Raw genomic sequence first — 17,941 nt, forward strand, 5'->3', positions numbered from 1 at the left:
AATATCATTATTTCATTAGGAAAGACTATGTTTCGCCTTTTACCTTGATAAATTCCATCTGTGCCTCGACTTCTGACATACCAGCCAGTTCTTTATGTGTATCTGGAGCATGATCTCTGGCGTATCCTGTACCAAGCCTTTTTAATGTTCTCTCTGAGAAGTAGTGCTCAGGTACAAAATAGTTCCTTCCCATGGTGTCCTTATTGTAGTCACCATACTCTGCCTGCAAGGCCAGGCCTGTCAGGCCAAGAGCTTTTTCCTCATCACACAAACAACGCTCCTCTAGAATATCTCGTCTTAACTGTAGATATAACTGATGTCTGGTTGTCTCATGTCTAAAAATAGAAATCATGGTGCAGGATATAAAACTGATATTACGACACATAGAATTATTCTTTCTGTTTTATATCCAGCAATATTATTATTTCTTTACTTTTAGTTTAATCATTATTTATGTTAGCTCAGTTGTGTATAGAGCTTTAAGCTTATTTGTACAACTCCGCTTGCTGGAACAAACTCGTACTGGTGCCATACAAGGAAATATTGTCATTATAGGTAGACTCGAACCAATGATTCCTGGGTTGAGAGTCAAGCACCATCCTATACTTTTATAAACATCTCAATTCAATTCTGAACTATTTCATTCTACATGTTAACTTGGATATTAATGCTGAAAACAAAATAATCAAATAACAAGAGGGCCATGATGGCCCTGAGGTCGCTCACCTGTATATAGCCCCCCCCCCCCCGGCCCAATTTTTACCCAAGGGCTTTTATTTGTTTATTTGAACAGACTTGGTAGACACCCATAAGATGTTTCATGCAAAACATCTAAGTTCTAGCTCATTAGGTTTTTTAAAAGAAGATTTTTTAAGTTTTTACTATACACATATAGTTAAAAACAATGACACCCCTTGGGCAGGGCCAGTTTTGACCCCTGGGCTTTTATTTGAACATACTTTGTAGATATTTACTTAAAGATGTTTCATGCTTAATATCTAAACTCTAGCTATTTGAGTTTTTTCAAAGAAGATTTTTAAGTTTTTGCTATACACATATAAGGAAAATCAATGACCCCCGGGGCGGGGCCAGTTTTGACCCCAGGGCTTTTATTTGAACAAACTTGGTAGACATTCACTAGAAGATGTTTCATGCCAAATATCTTAGCTCTAGCGCTTTCGGTTCTTTAAAAGAAGATTTTTTAAGTTTTACTATATGCATATAGGGAAAATCAATGACCCCCTGGGGCGGGGCCAATTTTGACCCCTGGGCTTTTATTTGAACAAACTTGGTAGACATTCACTAGAAGATGTTTCATGCCAAATATCTAAGCTCTAGCTCTTACAGTTCATTAAAAGAAGATTTTTTAAGTTTTTACTATATGCATATAGGGAAAATCAATGACCCCTGGGGCGGGGTCAATTTTGACCCCAGGGCTTTTATTTGAACATACTTGGTAGACACCCATTAGAACATGTCTCATGCTAAATATCTTAGCTCTAGCTCTTTGGGTTCTTTAAAAGAAGATTTTTTAAGTTTTTACTATATGCATATAGGGAAAATCAATGACCCCCTGGGGCGGGGCCAATTTTGACCCCAGGGCTTTTATTTGAACAAACTTGGTAGACATTCACTAGAAGATGTTTCATGCCAAATATCTAAGCTCTAGCTCTTACGTTTCTTTAAAAGAAGATTTTTAAGTTTTTACTATATGCATATAGGGCAAATCAATGACCCCCCGGGGCCGGGCCAATTTAGACCCAAGGGCTTTTATTTGAACAAACTTGGTAGACATTCACTAGAAGATGTTTCATGCCAAATATCTTAGCTCTAGCGCTTTCGGTTCTTTAAAAGAAGATTTTTTAAGTTTTACTATATGCATGTAGGTAAAATCAATGACCCCCTGGGGCGGGGCCAATTTTGACCCCAGGGCTTTTATTTGAACAAACTTGGTAGACATTCACTAGAAGATGTTTCATGCCAAATATCTAAGCTCTAGCTCTTACAGTTCATTAAAAGAAGATTTTTTAAGTTTTTACTATATGCATATAGGGAAAATCAATGACCCCCTGGGGCGGGGTCAATTTTGACCCCAGGGCTTTTATTTGAACAAACTTGGTAGACACTCACTAGAAGATGTTCCATGCCAAATATCTTAGCTCTAGCTCTTATGGTTCTTTAAAAGAAGATTTTTTAAGTTTTTACTATATGCATATAGGGAAAATCAATGACCCCCCCCCCCCCCCGGGGCGGGGCCAATTTTGACCCCAGGGCTTTTATTTGAACAAACTTGGTAGACACTCATTAGAAGATGTTTCATGCCAAATATCTAAGCTCTAGCTCTTAGGGTTGTTTAAAAGAAGATATTTAAAGATTTTTCTTTCAGTTGCCATGGCAACCAGAGTTCTGCATGGAATTAAATTCTTTGAACAATTTTTAAAGGTGACCACCAAAGGAACATTCCTGTGAAGTTTGGATGAAATTGGCTCAGTGGTTTATGAGGAGATGTCATTTAAAGCAAAAGTTTACGGACGGACGACGGACGACGGACGGACGACGGACGGACGGACGCCGGACGAAAAGCGATCACAAAAGCTCACCCTGTCACTTTGTGACAGGTGAGCTAAAAATACACTATTTTGAATGATCAATTCAACAGGTAACAAAAAGTGGATATTAAAATCTTTAAGTTTATCAAAGTCCAATACAAGCTTAATCTTACTTTAAAACAGTGAGATTGTCCACATAGAACTTCACTCTCAGGTAAACAGTGAATGTCACAGGTGCTGCCTCTCGTTTCCAGCTCTCTTTCCAGCCATCAGGCGCCACCTTGTGGAGTTTCTGCTCACCAGAGATGAAGAAATGCTCATTATCATTGACATAGGTCATCCCGAAGAAGTAGAACTCTGGTAGTTCAATATCTGTAATAACAGCTTCAAACAGCTGTTGACCTGTTGTACTCGGGTCAACCATAGCTTCCATCTTCTGACCGTTCAGTAACACTATGACTACTCGACATACCCGTCCAGGATTTTTCCGACTCTATAAATAAATATGTTTACTTTATAAATTAATTTTCATTATACTGTATTGAATTGAATCATTTACGTTATACTCAATGGCACTGAATTGAATTGAATAGAATTGAATTATAAACATATTTTCATTATATTATGAATATTGTTTATGATAAAGTTTTCGCAAAATAATATAAAAATTTGTGTTTTAAGCGTTCAGTTAAAGTCTATACATAGTTTCTAGATGTCCATTTTTAAGAGGGTTCTATCACAAGGAACTGATCAAAATTTAAAATGAAATTTCATTACAAAGTTCAGTATCTTCTGCTTAAACGCTACAATAATTTCTGCATAACTACAAATATTAAGACTCTGATACTATAGGTCATGTTATTATTAAATCTATGTGTTACCTCCCCTTGGAGAGCCAGTGGTATTCGCTGTATAGGTTTTGTTGACTTGTGTATAAATTCGGGACCATAAAAATCCTGCAAAAAATACAATACCTTAGTTATTATCTGACCTCGGTAGCATTTTCTAATCATAAAATCTAACTTTGGGATGATTCCAATTACCATCTTGTATAAACTATTTCACTTGCAATCAAAACTAAATTTGACATCAATCTTATACTACTGAGTTTAAAGACACATTTTACCTCAGAAATCAGTAATTTAATTCTTTACAAATGGTAAATATGTGTTAAACAATATTTTAATAATGTACTTAGAGCAATTTAGATGTTAAACAACTGAAGATAATAGGGCTTAACATGCAATAATGTGTCACAAAGGTTGCAAAATGTAAGCAAAATAGTATTTTGACTTCCGTACAAAATACTAAATCACTATAATTATACCAACGGCTAAAGAGCAAAAGGAGCAAAAAGATAATTCATATATATGGCCAATGAATAAATTTTTGGAAAATGTAACAAGATACCAAAAATAAAAAAGTTTTTGAAAAATAAAAGTTGATAGCATTTTTGGGGGCTTAATGGGCCTTTAATGTACATTTTACATTTCATCAAGATAAGAACAACAAAAGTACCCTTGGTTTTTGTTTGGCTGTTTGTTGAGGTGTTGGTTGTGTTTTCTTCTTGTGCTTGGTATGTGGTTGGTGGGTATCAAACTTTGGCAGCTGAGGTGGTCTGGCAGATGACAACTTCTGTAACTGCTGGATATATGGGTCACTGACATCAGCCGTAGCCCTGTGTTACACAAATATCACAAGTCTAGTTAATGAGACATACCCAAATGTTACAAAAAAATACACTATGCATGATCAAAATGACCATAAATTTCCAATTAATTATTACTTTCTAGTGTTTTAAGTCACACCAACACTGTTATGGTAAAATGGCTACTTTCTATTATTGATTTGTTTTTATGCCGCTTTCAACAAATTTTAGTGATATCTTGGTGCCTATTACTGATTTAAGAAGATCCAAAATTTCCACCAGTGCTTGTCATATCCAAGCCCATACTGGAGAAAAACCACCAACCTTTAGTAAGCCAGCTGGGCAGCTTTCTTACACATAGAGAGAATTCAAAATCTGTAGCAGTGACAGATATTTAGACAAGAGGGCCATGATGGCCCTGAGGTCGCTCACCTGTATATAGGCCCCCCCCCAACCCCCACCCCAACGTTGCAGGGCCAATTTAACCCAAGGGCTTTTATTTGCACAAACTTGGTAGACACCCATAAGAAGATGTTTCATGCTAAACATCTAAGCTCTAGCTCATTGGGCTTTTTAAAAGAAGATTTTTTTAAAGTTTTTACTATACACATATAGTTAAAAACAATGACACCCCTGGGGCCGGGCCAGGGCTTCTATTTGAACAAACTTTGTAGACACTTACTAGTAGATGTTTCATGCTTAATATCTAAACTCTAGCTATTTGGGTTTTTTCAAAGAAGATTTTAAGTTTTTGCTATACACATATAAAAAAAATCAATGACCCCCGGGGCGGGGCCAATTTTGACCCCAGGTCTTTTATTTGAACAAACTTTGTAGACACTCACTAAAAGATGTTTCATGCTTAATATCTTAACTCTAGCTATTTGGGTTTTTTCAAAGAAGATTTTTTTAAGTTTTTGCTATACACATATAAGGAAAATCAATGACCCCCCTGGGGTGCCAATTTTGACCCCAGGGCTTTTATTTGAACAAACTTGGTAGACACCTATGAGAACATGTTTGATGCTAAATATCTTAGCCATAGCTCTTTGAGTTCTTTAAAAGAAGATTTTTTAGGTTTTTACAATGTGCATATAGGGAAAATCAATGACCCCCCGGGGCGGGGCCAATTTTGACCCCAGGGCTTTTATTTGAACAAACTTGGTAGATACTTATTAGAACATGTTTCATGCTAAATATCTTAGCTCTAACTCTTTTGGTTCTTTAAAAGAAGATTTTTTAAGTTTTTACTATATGCATATAGGGAAAATCAATGACCCCCTGGGTCGGGGCCAGTTTTGACCCCAGGGCTTTTATTTGAACAAACTTGGTAGACACCCATTAGAACATGTTTGATGCTCAATATCTTAGCCATAGCTCTTTGAGTTCTTTAAAAGAAGATTTTTTAAGTTTTTACTATATGCATATAGGGAAAATCAATGACCCCCCGGGCGGGGCCAATTTTAACCCCAGGGCTTTTATTTGAACAAACTTTGGTAGACACCTATTAGAACATGTTTGATGCTCAATATCTTAGCCATAGCTCTTTGAGTTCTTTAAAAGAAGATTTTTTAAGTTTTTACTATATGCATATAGGGAAAATCAATGACCCCCCGGGGCGGGGCCAATTTTGACCCCAGGGCTTTTATTTGAACAAACTTGGTAGACACTCACTAGGAGATGTTTCATGCCAAATATCTAAGCTCTAGCTCTTATAGTTTTTTAAAAGAAGATATTTAAAGTTTTTTCTTTCGGTTGCCATGGCAACCAGAGATCTGCATGGAATTAAATTCTTTGAACAATTTTTAAAGGTGACCACCAAAGGAACATTCCTGTGACGTTTGGATGAAATTGGCTTAGTGGTTTATGAGGAGATGTCATTTAAAGTAAAAGTTTACGGACGGACGCCGGACGGACGGACGACGGACGGACGCCGGACGAAAAGCGATCACAAAAGCTCACCCTGTCACTTTGTGACAGGTGAGCTAATAAAAGTAGGTGACTACTCAGATATTAACAAATGTTGCTGTATGATAACAATATATTTGAGCCGTGTCACAACAAAACCAACATAGTGCGTTTGCGACCAGCATGAATCCAGACTAGCCTGCGCATACGCACAGTCTGATCAGGATCCATGCTGTTTGCTATCAGTTTCTCTACTTGTAATAGAGATGGTAAGCGAACAGCATGGATCCTGATCAGACTGCGCAGATGCTCAGGCTGGTCTGGATCCATGCTGGCCGCAAACGCACTATGTTGGTTTTGTCTTGACACGGCTCATTTTATCTTTTTATGAAGCAAATTCAGATATTTCTGCTACCATGAATATTAGAGTGCATATAACCCAAACGAAACATTGCATACTCAACTGTAACATTATATACTTAACATGTTAATAACAATATTAGCAAGAAATTTTAACAAAATACATTCTATCTACTCATATACCGTACAAGTACTTTTTTCTGCGGGAACTTTATTTCTGCTATTTCTGCGGTTCATAACGACACCGCAGATTTAAAAACCGCAGAAAATTTAGCCTTTCCCTATGTCTATGTCGGAATATGTCAACTACCGGTATTGTTTAATTACATTACCATGTACTGTTATTGGCTTTTGTAGATGGGAATTTTTCTTAAAGTTTATGTATCCGTCATGAATAAAATATTAGAAAACAGTTACTTAACTTGTTCTTTTTGTTTAAAAAAGTATCATGTTTGTATGATTTTCGCTCACCATAAGCTTGATTTATTTTTTGTAAAATAAAACTGTTATAGTTTGACGGGTGCAATAAACATACCCTTTTGTATTTGCACAATATCTTGTGGCTATGTGCGATCTTACCGTTGTTTATTTTTCACACTTCATATTTATAGACATGCAGTATTACAATTAATTATTGTCATTTCACGTTGTTGATTTTTGTTTATAAACGTTTATATACCATTATATGATGATTACGATGAAACACAATATAAGTCGTCTGCATGTTTACCGGAAGAAATATACATGTTACATCAACAAACTTTGAAATGTTGTCTGTTTGTATCGGTTAGTTATGTTAAATTATCTAAATTAAAACGCAGAAATAAAAACATCAATGCGAGAATGATGACACCGCAGAAATAAGATTCGCAGAAATTTAAAACCCCTTACTTTAAAAAAATCGCAGAATATTAAGCCCGCAGAAATAAGTACTTATACGGTAGTTTGAAAAAAAATCAATGAATAGTAGATATTTTTTTAAATTTCCAGTTAACAATACCAATAGAAGCTAACCTAAATGGTTGGTGATCAGGTCCATATGTTGATGCATCGCTGCTAATAACACTCTCCCTGTCCGAGTCCCTTCCTATCCTCAGTGCTGAGTTAGACCCGTACCTCATATGTACATCAGGGTGGTATACACCTTTAAAGATGCAATGATAAATATCATGTACAAATATAGTGACATACATATCAATAGATCAATATAACTCAATTCAAATCAAATCAAAATACTGAACATGTATTTAAACCATTAAGGGGAAAATGAAAGAATCCTTCTATGGATGTATCCCTCAAACATAACATTACTGATAAAAAATTCTGAAAAATATATAGAAGCATTCATTGCAGATTAGAATTAACATTATTTAATACAATATCACTTAACACTATAACTTAGACATCATTGTTTATATTAAAATTGAAGTCACACTGCAACAATTTAACACAAGCTGTTGTCTGTGTTGAACCATAGGCATTCTGCAACCATGCATGATAGCTTTCTCATATCAAAGATTTCAACTACTTACAGAAGTGAGGGGACAAATGATTCAGAATCAGCAATAATAACAATTAACTAATGGGAGCAGAAATCAAAGAAAAAACGTGCCCCCACACATTACACTGGTTTGTCAGTTTACAGGTAGATAGGTAAGGTATATGTATGCCCAACACCCTCACCCTTTCATTCCCTAAGTTGGTCAAAACAATCTTTTTAATCAACCTACCATTATTACGTGGCCCTACAGATCTAACCGATCTTGTTTCTGATATGTGGTCCATCACAATATCTGACAGCTCGTCTGAGGCATCACTACTCATTGCGTCATGACGTAATACTCGCAACTTTCTTTGCCTTTCCTTTAACTTCAGGTATTTCTTGAATGCTGGATTGTCATTGGCTTTCGCGGATGTGCTGTTTCTATTGGATGGTCGTGAATGATTATTATGATGGTGATTGGATGATGTCCCTGCTCTCTGTAAATACATAAAAGTCAAGCTGCTAGTCAAAAGTCATAGGTTTCAGTTATATCCTAGCACTAGGCTTAATTGGTGGGTTTCCATTCCAAAAGATGTAAGAAAAGATGTTCTAAAAACACAATTTTAGATATCAAAGTTTGTGATTTAGAATTTGATAATAAATTCTAAAAATTGTGTGACCAGTAACCCTCATTTTCTTGAAATTATGTATTTTTCTCTTATCTTCAGCAACCACTTGGTAATATATTACTAATGGCTAGATAACTATTATTGCTATTATTGTAATACAAAAATTTGACAAACTGACAAACTCCACACAGTGTTTTAACTAAACATATGATATTAAATAACAAAATGCAAGATTCATCATTACAATTTCCTCTTACAAACAATTCTTCCTTTAACTTGCCATAAAATCAAATAAATAAAATATCATATTGTCTACACTTATGCCCCAGGGGGCCTTGCATTTTTTCAAATGGGTGGTTGGGGTGTTCAGGGAGGGGAGGGGGGGAATTAGAATCATAAAAATGTGCTTTATACACATATAATACAGGATTATATTTTTATTAATGATTTTACATTACTGAAGTGTCATTAATTGCAATTTTTTAAATAAAAATATTTAGATTCCTTGGATTGCTCTATCATATAGGATTATAAATCTATCAAGTATAAGTTTTTTTCCCTACAAAATGTGGTGGGAGGGACGCTTATTAGAAAGGTGGTTGGGGGTTTATTGGAAACTATACGGTACAATATACTTATACATACATTAGATGGATGACCATTTTGTGAAGCACTAAATGTGATATCTGAGAGATGATATGATCGCCCAGTGGCGTAATCTGTCGATATTAAATCAGGGTGTGGCTCCCTGCTGTAATTCTCATCCCCTGACCGTAGGTGTGGTGCACCAGGTAGTGGCGTAACTCTGTGATAACCGGAATCTGGGGAATCTATAAGCAGATTAGAAAATTTTAATTGTTCAACGAACTGGTTCTGAACATTTTATAAAGAACAAAACAAGAGACTGTTATCGTGAAAATTAACAATCCCATTTCCATGTCCAAAGCCAAATGAATACAATACATGCTGATATTGCACCTTTGGACTTTTTTAAAGAAGTAAATATTACAAATTAATATGAAAATGCTTATTACTCAGGAATTTTTTTTCTGAATCAAATACTTGAAAATACATATTTCCCATATTGTCCATTAATATATTTCCTACACAAATACTAGTTGTTTATCCCCTTTAAATCAAGAGATAAGGGCTATAAACTATTTGTACATGAAAACATATTGAATACCAGCTGATAACCTTATCATAAACATTTCATCTGTTTCGTCAATAAAACATTATTTACTCATGGCAATTTGCAATGCGGAATTTATATTTGTGCTGGTCTTACTTTTAATGGGTTAATTTATGTATTAAAATGTGGAATTAATCCAGTCTGTTCTTCAAAAAAAATTAATTTTTTTTTAAAAAATCTATCATTTGTTTATCACTATAATAATATGGGCAATTATAAATACTATACTGTGCTCCTCTTAGTTCACGGTACTTAACGCTTTGAACCCAGAAAGAAAACAACACATGAAACTTATAGTACAAAACTTGTTATAAGCTGTAACAAATAGGTATTTTCTGCTGTATGACACAAGGAAACAACAATATATTCAGTCAAAATCAGTTTTAATGAGCAAGATGTAGACTATATGTCAGCCATTTTGAAAACTGTATGTCATCATTTAATTCATGGTAATGGTGTTTTATTTCAGTTTTTTCATGTTTTAGTCAAAATTTCTACATGTTATTTTGCTTAATTTTAAATATTAAAACTATCTTTACTTTAAAAACTCAAAATTTATTCTTTCAACAAAAAAGAACATTTAGAAAATGATGATTGTTTCAGACGTATGCACAAATTTAACAAACTATTGTTGCTTATTGCAGAAGTTTGTAAAATGTTGTTCTGTTTTACGTCAAAATCTACAGATTTAAAATATTTTGCGCAAAAACTTAGTTGTTTAGGTGTTTGAATAAAATATGTCAATTCTGGCCAATTTTAACACTGGTCACATGAAAATATGCCATTATCGTGAAATAAGTGATGACGCGGAATTAGTGATGTTCATTCAGTATAACAGCAAGCATTCAATATCAATTCAACTCTTTTGACATCAGATTGAAAAATAGTAGCAACACAGTCAAATTAAATCTAGCTTTGACAAGAATTTCAAAAGAAACAAGTTTCAACATTTATTTTATGAATCAACCTACCTGCTCCTCTTCCATGACCTTTATGTTTTGAAAGTGACCTTGACCTACTTCTCGAACGTGATCGTGACCTTGACCTGTAATGTTCCGGAGAAGGGTTTCTCTTCTTCCGACTATCTCGAGATTTTTTCTGTTTTCTTCTCGACCTGTCAACTGTAAGTTCTCGTGGCGAAATATTCTGGCGGCTTGTGTTACTTGTAAAACTCTGGTCTGCTACATTTTCTTCAGACTTCAAAAAAAAAAAAGATTCATCAATTTTTCCGCTAAGAGGTAACAAATTGTTTATAGTAACATAAATAACAATAATGTGACTACTATTATAGAATATTCAAAATAACTGGTACAACACCTGAAGTAAACATTATTAATCATTTGTATGAATCTAAAAAATATATGGCCAAAAAATTTCACAAAATATTTTTAAAAGGACATGTACATATATATTATACAAAAAGTATTCTTTTATGCTTGAATAATATACTAACACTTTCCATGCTAAATATCTTAAATGGACTTGCCCATCAAACCATTTTTTTGTAAAAAATTTTAGGTAAAAATTTCAAAATAAGTACTGACTGAATAGTGAACAGCGCAGACCATGATTAGACAGTACAGTGCCAGCCAATCGTAGTCTGCACTGGTCACATGGGTAGAAGCAGTTGCCCCATCATGCCCCCCTGCACGCTTAACGTCAATATAAATACTTAAATTGCTTACATTCAGCAGTACAATGTGTGACATAACCAAATATAGATAAGTTTATAAAGATAAATCATTTTCTAAATATAAGATTTATAATATATATTTCACCTGTCCTTCAAGACCAAGGACTGTCTTGTACAGGTTGGTCACCGTTCTAGAGAAGCTTCTATCTAATCCTCTACCTAAATGCTCCTTTTGGAGGCCACATACCTGGAAAATATGACAATATGTTTATTCTTATATTAATAATGCTGATTTATATGAAATTATAAATAAAAGAACTGCATACTCAGGATAACATAAAGGGCATACCTGACACTGATATAGATGTCATTCAAGCATTATGTCACCGTAAATGTCTACTGAAAGAAAATGAATACTGGGACAAAATGTGGGTAGGGGGGCTAGGGTGGGAAACAGATGTGAGTGCATGTTGAGAGTAGCATTAAGTAACTGAGTTTTAAGGTAATTATGGTGTTATCAGTCTGTCAATTCATCACTTTACTGGACTGCCATTTTTTCAACTTTCTTAGCATAGTTCTACATTTTCTGTACACTCTAATAATTTACCTTTTTTTCTTCCTTGAATGTGAAAAATACAACAGTACTGAAATATTATGACAATTATTTTCCTTTTATCGTTCAAGCGTTGCTTTTTTTGCCTTCTTTTTCTTAGCTTAATCTCAAGTATTAAAAGCTACTTTTTTTTCATCTTTGAACTAACAGCATCTTTAATATGACTACTATAGAACATACATGTACTTGATTTAGAATAGGCAAAACCTTGGTGAGGAAATAGTCACAAAACAAGGTTTTCCCCCACGATTACTTAACAATATGTGAAATAAACAAACAAAGGGCTATAATTTTCTTATCTAGCCAATATTCAACAAAGTATTTCATGACATTGTCTTTGATTCTTATGTTAATAAATTTGGATGAAATCCCTTGAGAAATGTTACATAATTGTTTGCGCCCAGCCGTCCAACGGCAAACATTTATTAATCAATTAACCAGAGTTTCCTATTAAAAGCTTGCCTTGAGGTTATAAAACTTTATTTCTGAGTTCTGTCTCAGATCTCTGTATTTTCATTGGTCAGTGTACATTCTGTGGCAGTTTCTGACCAATTAAATACCTGAGATCTGAGTTTAAGACTGGAGAATTTCTGTATAACCAACGACCTGATTAAGACAAGCTAACATTTTCACACTGTTGGTTTCAAATTTTTCTGATATTATTGAAAGTATATTGTCATTGAATTGATAAACAACCTTATTATATTTTCGGCATGCTAAATATTTTTTTCATTCAAATGATATTCAACCATATCATGTTTTCTCTAGTGTGAAATTTTAGAAAACTGACATAAAAAAGGTCATATGTCAATCATTAATTATTTTTAATGTTCAACTAAACTTAATAGCTTATAATTGGTTGTGAATGAAATGTGATAACCACTTTTTTCACGAAAATAAATCATTTATTTTAACTGCTTTGAAATTATCATCAATTATATATAGGTCAAGTTTCTTTTCAAATGGTTGTATATTAATTCAACATAGCACAATTTAGTGGGGTTTTTTTCCTAAATGAAGACAAATTAAAAATATTATACTTGATCTTATTTCCCTTTCAGTTGGAAATCAAGTCTATTCTAGTATACTTTTCATGAATGCACAGCTTACTGTAAGCAGTTGACTTTATTACTTTAGCGAGAAGTGCTCCCATGATAGTTTAACTATTTTAGTATCACTGACATATGATAATATAATAGTATGTTTTCTGTGACTAAGTATACTTAACCCTCAAGCAATGCAGAAAAAAGTAATGATCAAAAGTACACTACCCTACAAAACTTCAGTGAGCAATGCTCTCTGATCAAAAGTACACTTCCCTACAAAACTTCAGTGAGCAATAGTAATGATTAAAAGTACACTTCCCTACAAAACTTCAGTGATAATGCTCTCTGCAAGGAGTAAATGATCAAAAGTACACTTCCCTACAAAACTTCAGTGATAATGCTCTCTGCAAGGAGTAAATGATCAAAAGTACACTACCCTACAAAACTTCAGTGATAATGCTCTCTGCAAGGGGTAATGATCAAAAGTACACTACCCTACAAAACTTCAGTGATAATGCTCTCTGCAAGGAGTAAATGATCAAAAGTACACTACCCTACAAAACTTCAAGTGATAATGCTCTCTGCAAGGAGTAAATGATCAAAAGTACACTACCCTACAAAACTTCAGTGATAATGCTCTCTGCAAGGAGTAAATGATCAAAAGTACACTACTCTACAAAACTTCAGTGATAATGCTCTCTGCAAGGAGTAAATGATCAAAAGTACACTACCCTACAAAACTTCAGTGATAATGCTCTCTGCAAGGAGTAAATGATCAAAAGTACACTACCCTACAAAACTTCAGTGATAATGCTCTCTGCAAGGAGTAAATGATCAAAAGTACACTACCCTACAAAACTTCAGTGATAATGCTCTCTGCAAGGAGTAAATGATCAAAAGTACACTACCCTACAAAACTTCAGTGATAATGCTCTCTGCAAGGAGTAAATGATCAAAAGTACACTACCCTACAAAACTTCAGTGATAATGCTCTCTGCAAGGAGTAAATGATCAAAAGTACACTACCCTACAAAACTTCAGTGAGCAATGCTCTCTGCAAGGAGTAAATGATCAAAAGTACACTACCCTACAAAACTTCAGTGATAATGCTCTCTGCAAGGAGTAAATGATCAAAAGTACACTACCCTACAAAACTTCAGTGAGCAATGCTCTCTGTAAGGAGTAATGATTAAAAGTACACTGCAAATTTAAGTGTACAACACTCTGCAAGTAAACTTTCCTTCCTTCAAAACTTCAGTGAGCAATGCTCTCTGCAAGGAGTAATGATGAAAAGTACACTACCCTTCAAAACTTCAGTGAGCAATGCTCTCTGCAAGGAGTAATGATGGAAAAGTACACTACCCTTCAAAACTTCAGTGAGCAATGCTCTCTGCAAGGAGTAATGATGAAAAGTACACTACCCTTCAAAACTTCAGTAAGCAATGCTCTCTGCAAGGGGTAAGGATTAAAAGTACACTACCCTTCAAAACTTCAGTGAGCAATGCTCTCTGCAAGGAGTAATGATCAAAAGTACACTACAAATTTAAGTAAGCAACACACTGCAAGTAAACTTTCCTTTAAAACTTCAGTGAGCAATGCTCACTGCAAGGATTAATGATCAAAAGTATACTACCGTACAAATTCAAATGAGTAATGCACTCTGCAAGCAGTAATGATTAAGTTCCCTTCAAAACATAAGTGAACAAGATACTCTCTAAATATACTAGCACACATCAAAACTTTTAGTACTGCTTTCGATTAGGAGTAATGATTATTCATCATTAGAAACTTCCTAAAGTTTGCGAAGCAGTCTGCTTTTAGCACCATATTTCTGTAACAAGAGCTGTCCGTAAGACAGCGCGCTCGACTTTTTTATTGCTTGCCAATAAAAAAAGTTTTTGCAGTAAAAGGCAATACAAGAATCTCTGTATTTTTAAAGTGAACAATGGCCATGAGCATTAAGATATTTAGTGAAGAATTATTTTACTGAATTGTGTGATACCCTTGTCCACCAATCAAATAGGCGAGATAAAATGTGAAATATGCACATACTACTGATTTTAATTTCAAGTACAAAAAGAGAAAAATAACTAGTTGTTTGATACCCTTGAATATTACAGCAATGTTTATATGACATAATTTATGGTAAAGTGAACAAGTGGATAGGAATGAATTTTTTTAGATTTTTTAAGTTTTTTAGTGCTTGCCTATAATACAAAACATTGACAGTTAAGGGCCATAATTCAAATAAAATCTTTGACAGAATTACCTTCTCCTGGACATGTTTGGGAATCATGATTGTAAACAAGTATTCCAACTTTCAAATTAATATCTCAAACAGTTCAGTCAAAAAGTGGACTGGTACTAAAAACTTAACCAAGATTCTAAGTCGATAAAAGGCCTTAATTTTTAAAACAAATCCTTGACAGAGTTACCTTCTCTTGCGTACAGATGGGGTAATGATGTGAAATAGCATTAAAAGTTTCAAAGCAATATCTCAAAGGGTTAAGGCAATAAGTGGATTTTACCCATATTCAATGTATTTTCTAAGTCAAAAAGGGGCATAATTCTGTCAAAAACCTTGACAGAGTTATGTCCTCTTGTCTGTTGATGAAGGTCGTGATGGTAAACAAGTATGGTCAGTTTCAAAGCAATACCTCCAATGGTTTTGAAATAAAGTGAGGTGGTACAAAAAACTTAACCAAGCTCAATACACTTTCTAAGTCAAAAAAGGGCCATAATTCTGTCAAAAACCTTGACAGAGTTATGTACTCTTGTCTGTAGATGGAGGTTATGATGGTGAACAAGTATGGTAAGTTTCAAAGCCATACTTGTAATACTTCTGAAATAAAGTGGGGTGGTACGAAAAACTTAACCAAGGTGTGACGCCAACGCCGACGCCGGGGCGAGTAGGATAGCTCCCCTTTTCATAGAAAAGTCGAGCTAAACACTTGTGGAAACAATGCTATTTGTGTCAAGTTGAGACTTACGGTATATTATAATATACTTTCCTCCATCGTTGGAGCTCTCTGTAAGGAGAATAATAACGTGAACCAATGTTTTCTTCAGTTTGAATAATTTTGGTATACTAACCTCCAAAACTTTAGCGAGGGGTGCTCTCTGTGAGGAGTTCCTGTATGTCATCCTCCTCAAGAGGGACTCCAAATTCTCACTGATTCTAACAGGCTGAAATTAACACACAGATTGTAATATTAAATCCAAACAATTAAATAAAGTTGTTACAGAATGTACACATTTTGGAAAATAACAAATTCAGTTTAAATACAATTTTATGGCAAAAAGTTAATGTTAGTAAATATTTCACGCATTTTCCTCCTTAAACGAAATGCATAAGACACATATATTTTTTAAAATTAAATGCATATTGATCCATTTCACAGATCTATTTGTAAAATAATTTAGTCATATTTTTATTTAAATAAATAGTTTTGAAGCTTTAATATTTTTTTTCAAATTCTGCGTAAAATGATCACCTTTTCAATTCTGAAAGTATGATAGAATTGTTTACAGGATTACAGCTACATATTTAATCTATATCCACATATAATGAATATTTAACTATTTAAAACTAAGTCACACTGTTAATTCTCATTTTTAAAAAAATCACATTTTTCTATAAATAAAACTATAAATGAAAGAATTGCAATTCTTCGTCTAAAAGAAATATTCTAAAATCACAACTTCTAGCCTGCAATTCTAACACACAAATGAATTGAAGGAAGAGCTGAAAAATCTGGTGTGTTTTAATTATGATAGATATTAATTTGGCACCATAATGTTTCATGTTCATACAACCTAGGGTGTTTTTTTCTTCTTCAATTTCTTGTAAATGTATGGTCCAAATTAACATTGATTAAGTCATCATAAACAATTGCTTTCTACATCAACAACGTTCTTTCAAGATTCGTGTTTCCCAGCAGGGACTAATTACTTTGCAAGCTTTGAAGACCGTCTTTTAATACAATTAAGCAAACCTTTTTTTATATTAATTAAGAATTTCAGGTACAAAAAACGAGTCTGTAAGGTATTATGAAAGCAGCTTAGATGGTAATAAAAGCTGGAAACATGCTCAGTTTTTTAATGGTTTCTGTTTAAAGAAAGTAAAAAGCAATGATACTAATTCATTATATAGCTTGAAGTTTGCATAAAAAGTAAAAACCAAGCTTATAGAATCTAGAACATTTAATTGAAGACAAGTTTTAACTGCATGATTGGTTAATTTAAATGAGTAGTTAAAATTAACCAATCAGAAACAAATCAGATAACTGATTCTGAGACTGGTTTAAAAATATTATATTTAAAATCTTTTCAAAACCAAAAAATTGAAAAACCAGTCCAAAATTGGATTCTTACGATTGGTGCATTTCAAAATATTGACTTGAAATTAACCACTCAGAATTCTTAAATTTCAGACTGGCTTTATAATATTTTCATCAACTGTGAATTATAGTGTCTTATATTATACAAGCTAGAAAGCAAGGTTTTCTGAAAACAAAGTCAGGATGGCCCAAAAGACTGAACTTAAACCTCCTTCACCACATAGCCAATGAAGGCTGTAACTTTGTGCATGTTAAACTAACAAAAGTGCAACACTGATTCCTTCATCCAACTTGACACCAAGGACTGGTGCAAAAGTAAAAATTTAAAATGTGTGCATGTAAGTAAGATATGTTCAGTAAAATTGTGGTGAAAGGTATCATTATGAAATGTTTATTTAATAGTATTACATATTATAAGTTAGACAGTGCCAGGAAGTCAGTGATTTTTTTATACTTACTACCGCATGTCTCAATAAATATCATCTTTTATGAAACATTCAATCGCTTTCTTAAATTTTAAATTAATTTTTTTTTTTTTGC

At 33.9% G+C, this 17,941-nt stretch overlaps 1 protein-coding gene across 1 annotated transcript in view; it reads right to left on the bottom strand.

Annotated features, from left to right (window-relative positions):
* Window positions 1-17,941, bottom strand: part of LOC132746977 (tyrosine-protein phosphatase non-receptor type 13-like) — a 78,306-nt gene that overhangs the window by 40,034 nt on the left and 20,331 nt on the right. The window contains exons 6-15 of the mRNA XM_060736269.1: window positions 16,155-16,247; window positions 11,548-11,649; window positions 10,741-10,966; window positions 9,223-9,407; window positions 8,196-8,445; window positions 7,480-7,609; window positions 4,068-4,227; window positions 3,431-3,505; window positions 2,723-3,042; window positions 44-335 (exon numbers count right to left, since the gene is read on the bottom strand). Coding sequence (XP_060592252.1) covers window positions 44-335; window positions 2,723-3,042; window positions 3,431-3,505; window positions 4,068-4,227; window positions 7,480-7,609; window positions 8,196-8,445; window positions 9,223-9,407; window positions 10,741-10,966; window positions 11,548-11,649; window positions 16,155-16,247 — 1,833 coding nt within the window. The remainder of the gene's footprint in view (window positions 1-43; window positions 336-2,722; window positions 3,043-3,430; window positions 3,506-4,067; window positions 4,228-7,479; window positions 7,610-8,195; window positions 8,446-9,222; window positions 9,408-10,740; window positions 10,967-11,547; window positions 11,650-16,154; window positions 16,248-17,941) is intronic.

This window comes from Ruditapes philippinarum, unplaced genomic scaffold (genome assembly GCF_026571515.1).
Source record: "Ruditapes philippinarum isolate M1 unplaced genomic scaffold, ASM2657151v2 ctg85_1_1_1_1, whole genome shotgun sequence".
NCBI classification, from domain to species: domain Eukaryota; kingdom Metazoa; phylum Mollusca; class Bivalvia; order Venerida; family Veneridae; genus Ruditapes; species Ruditapes philippinarum.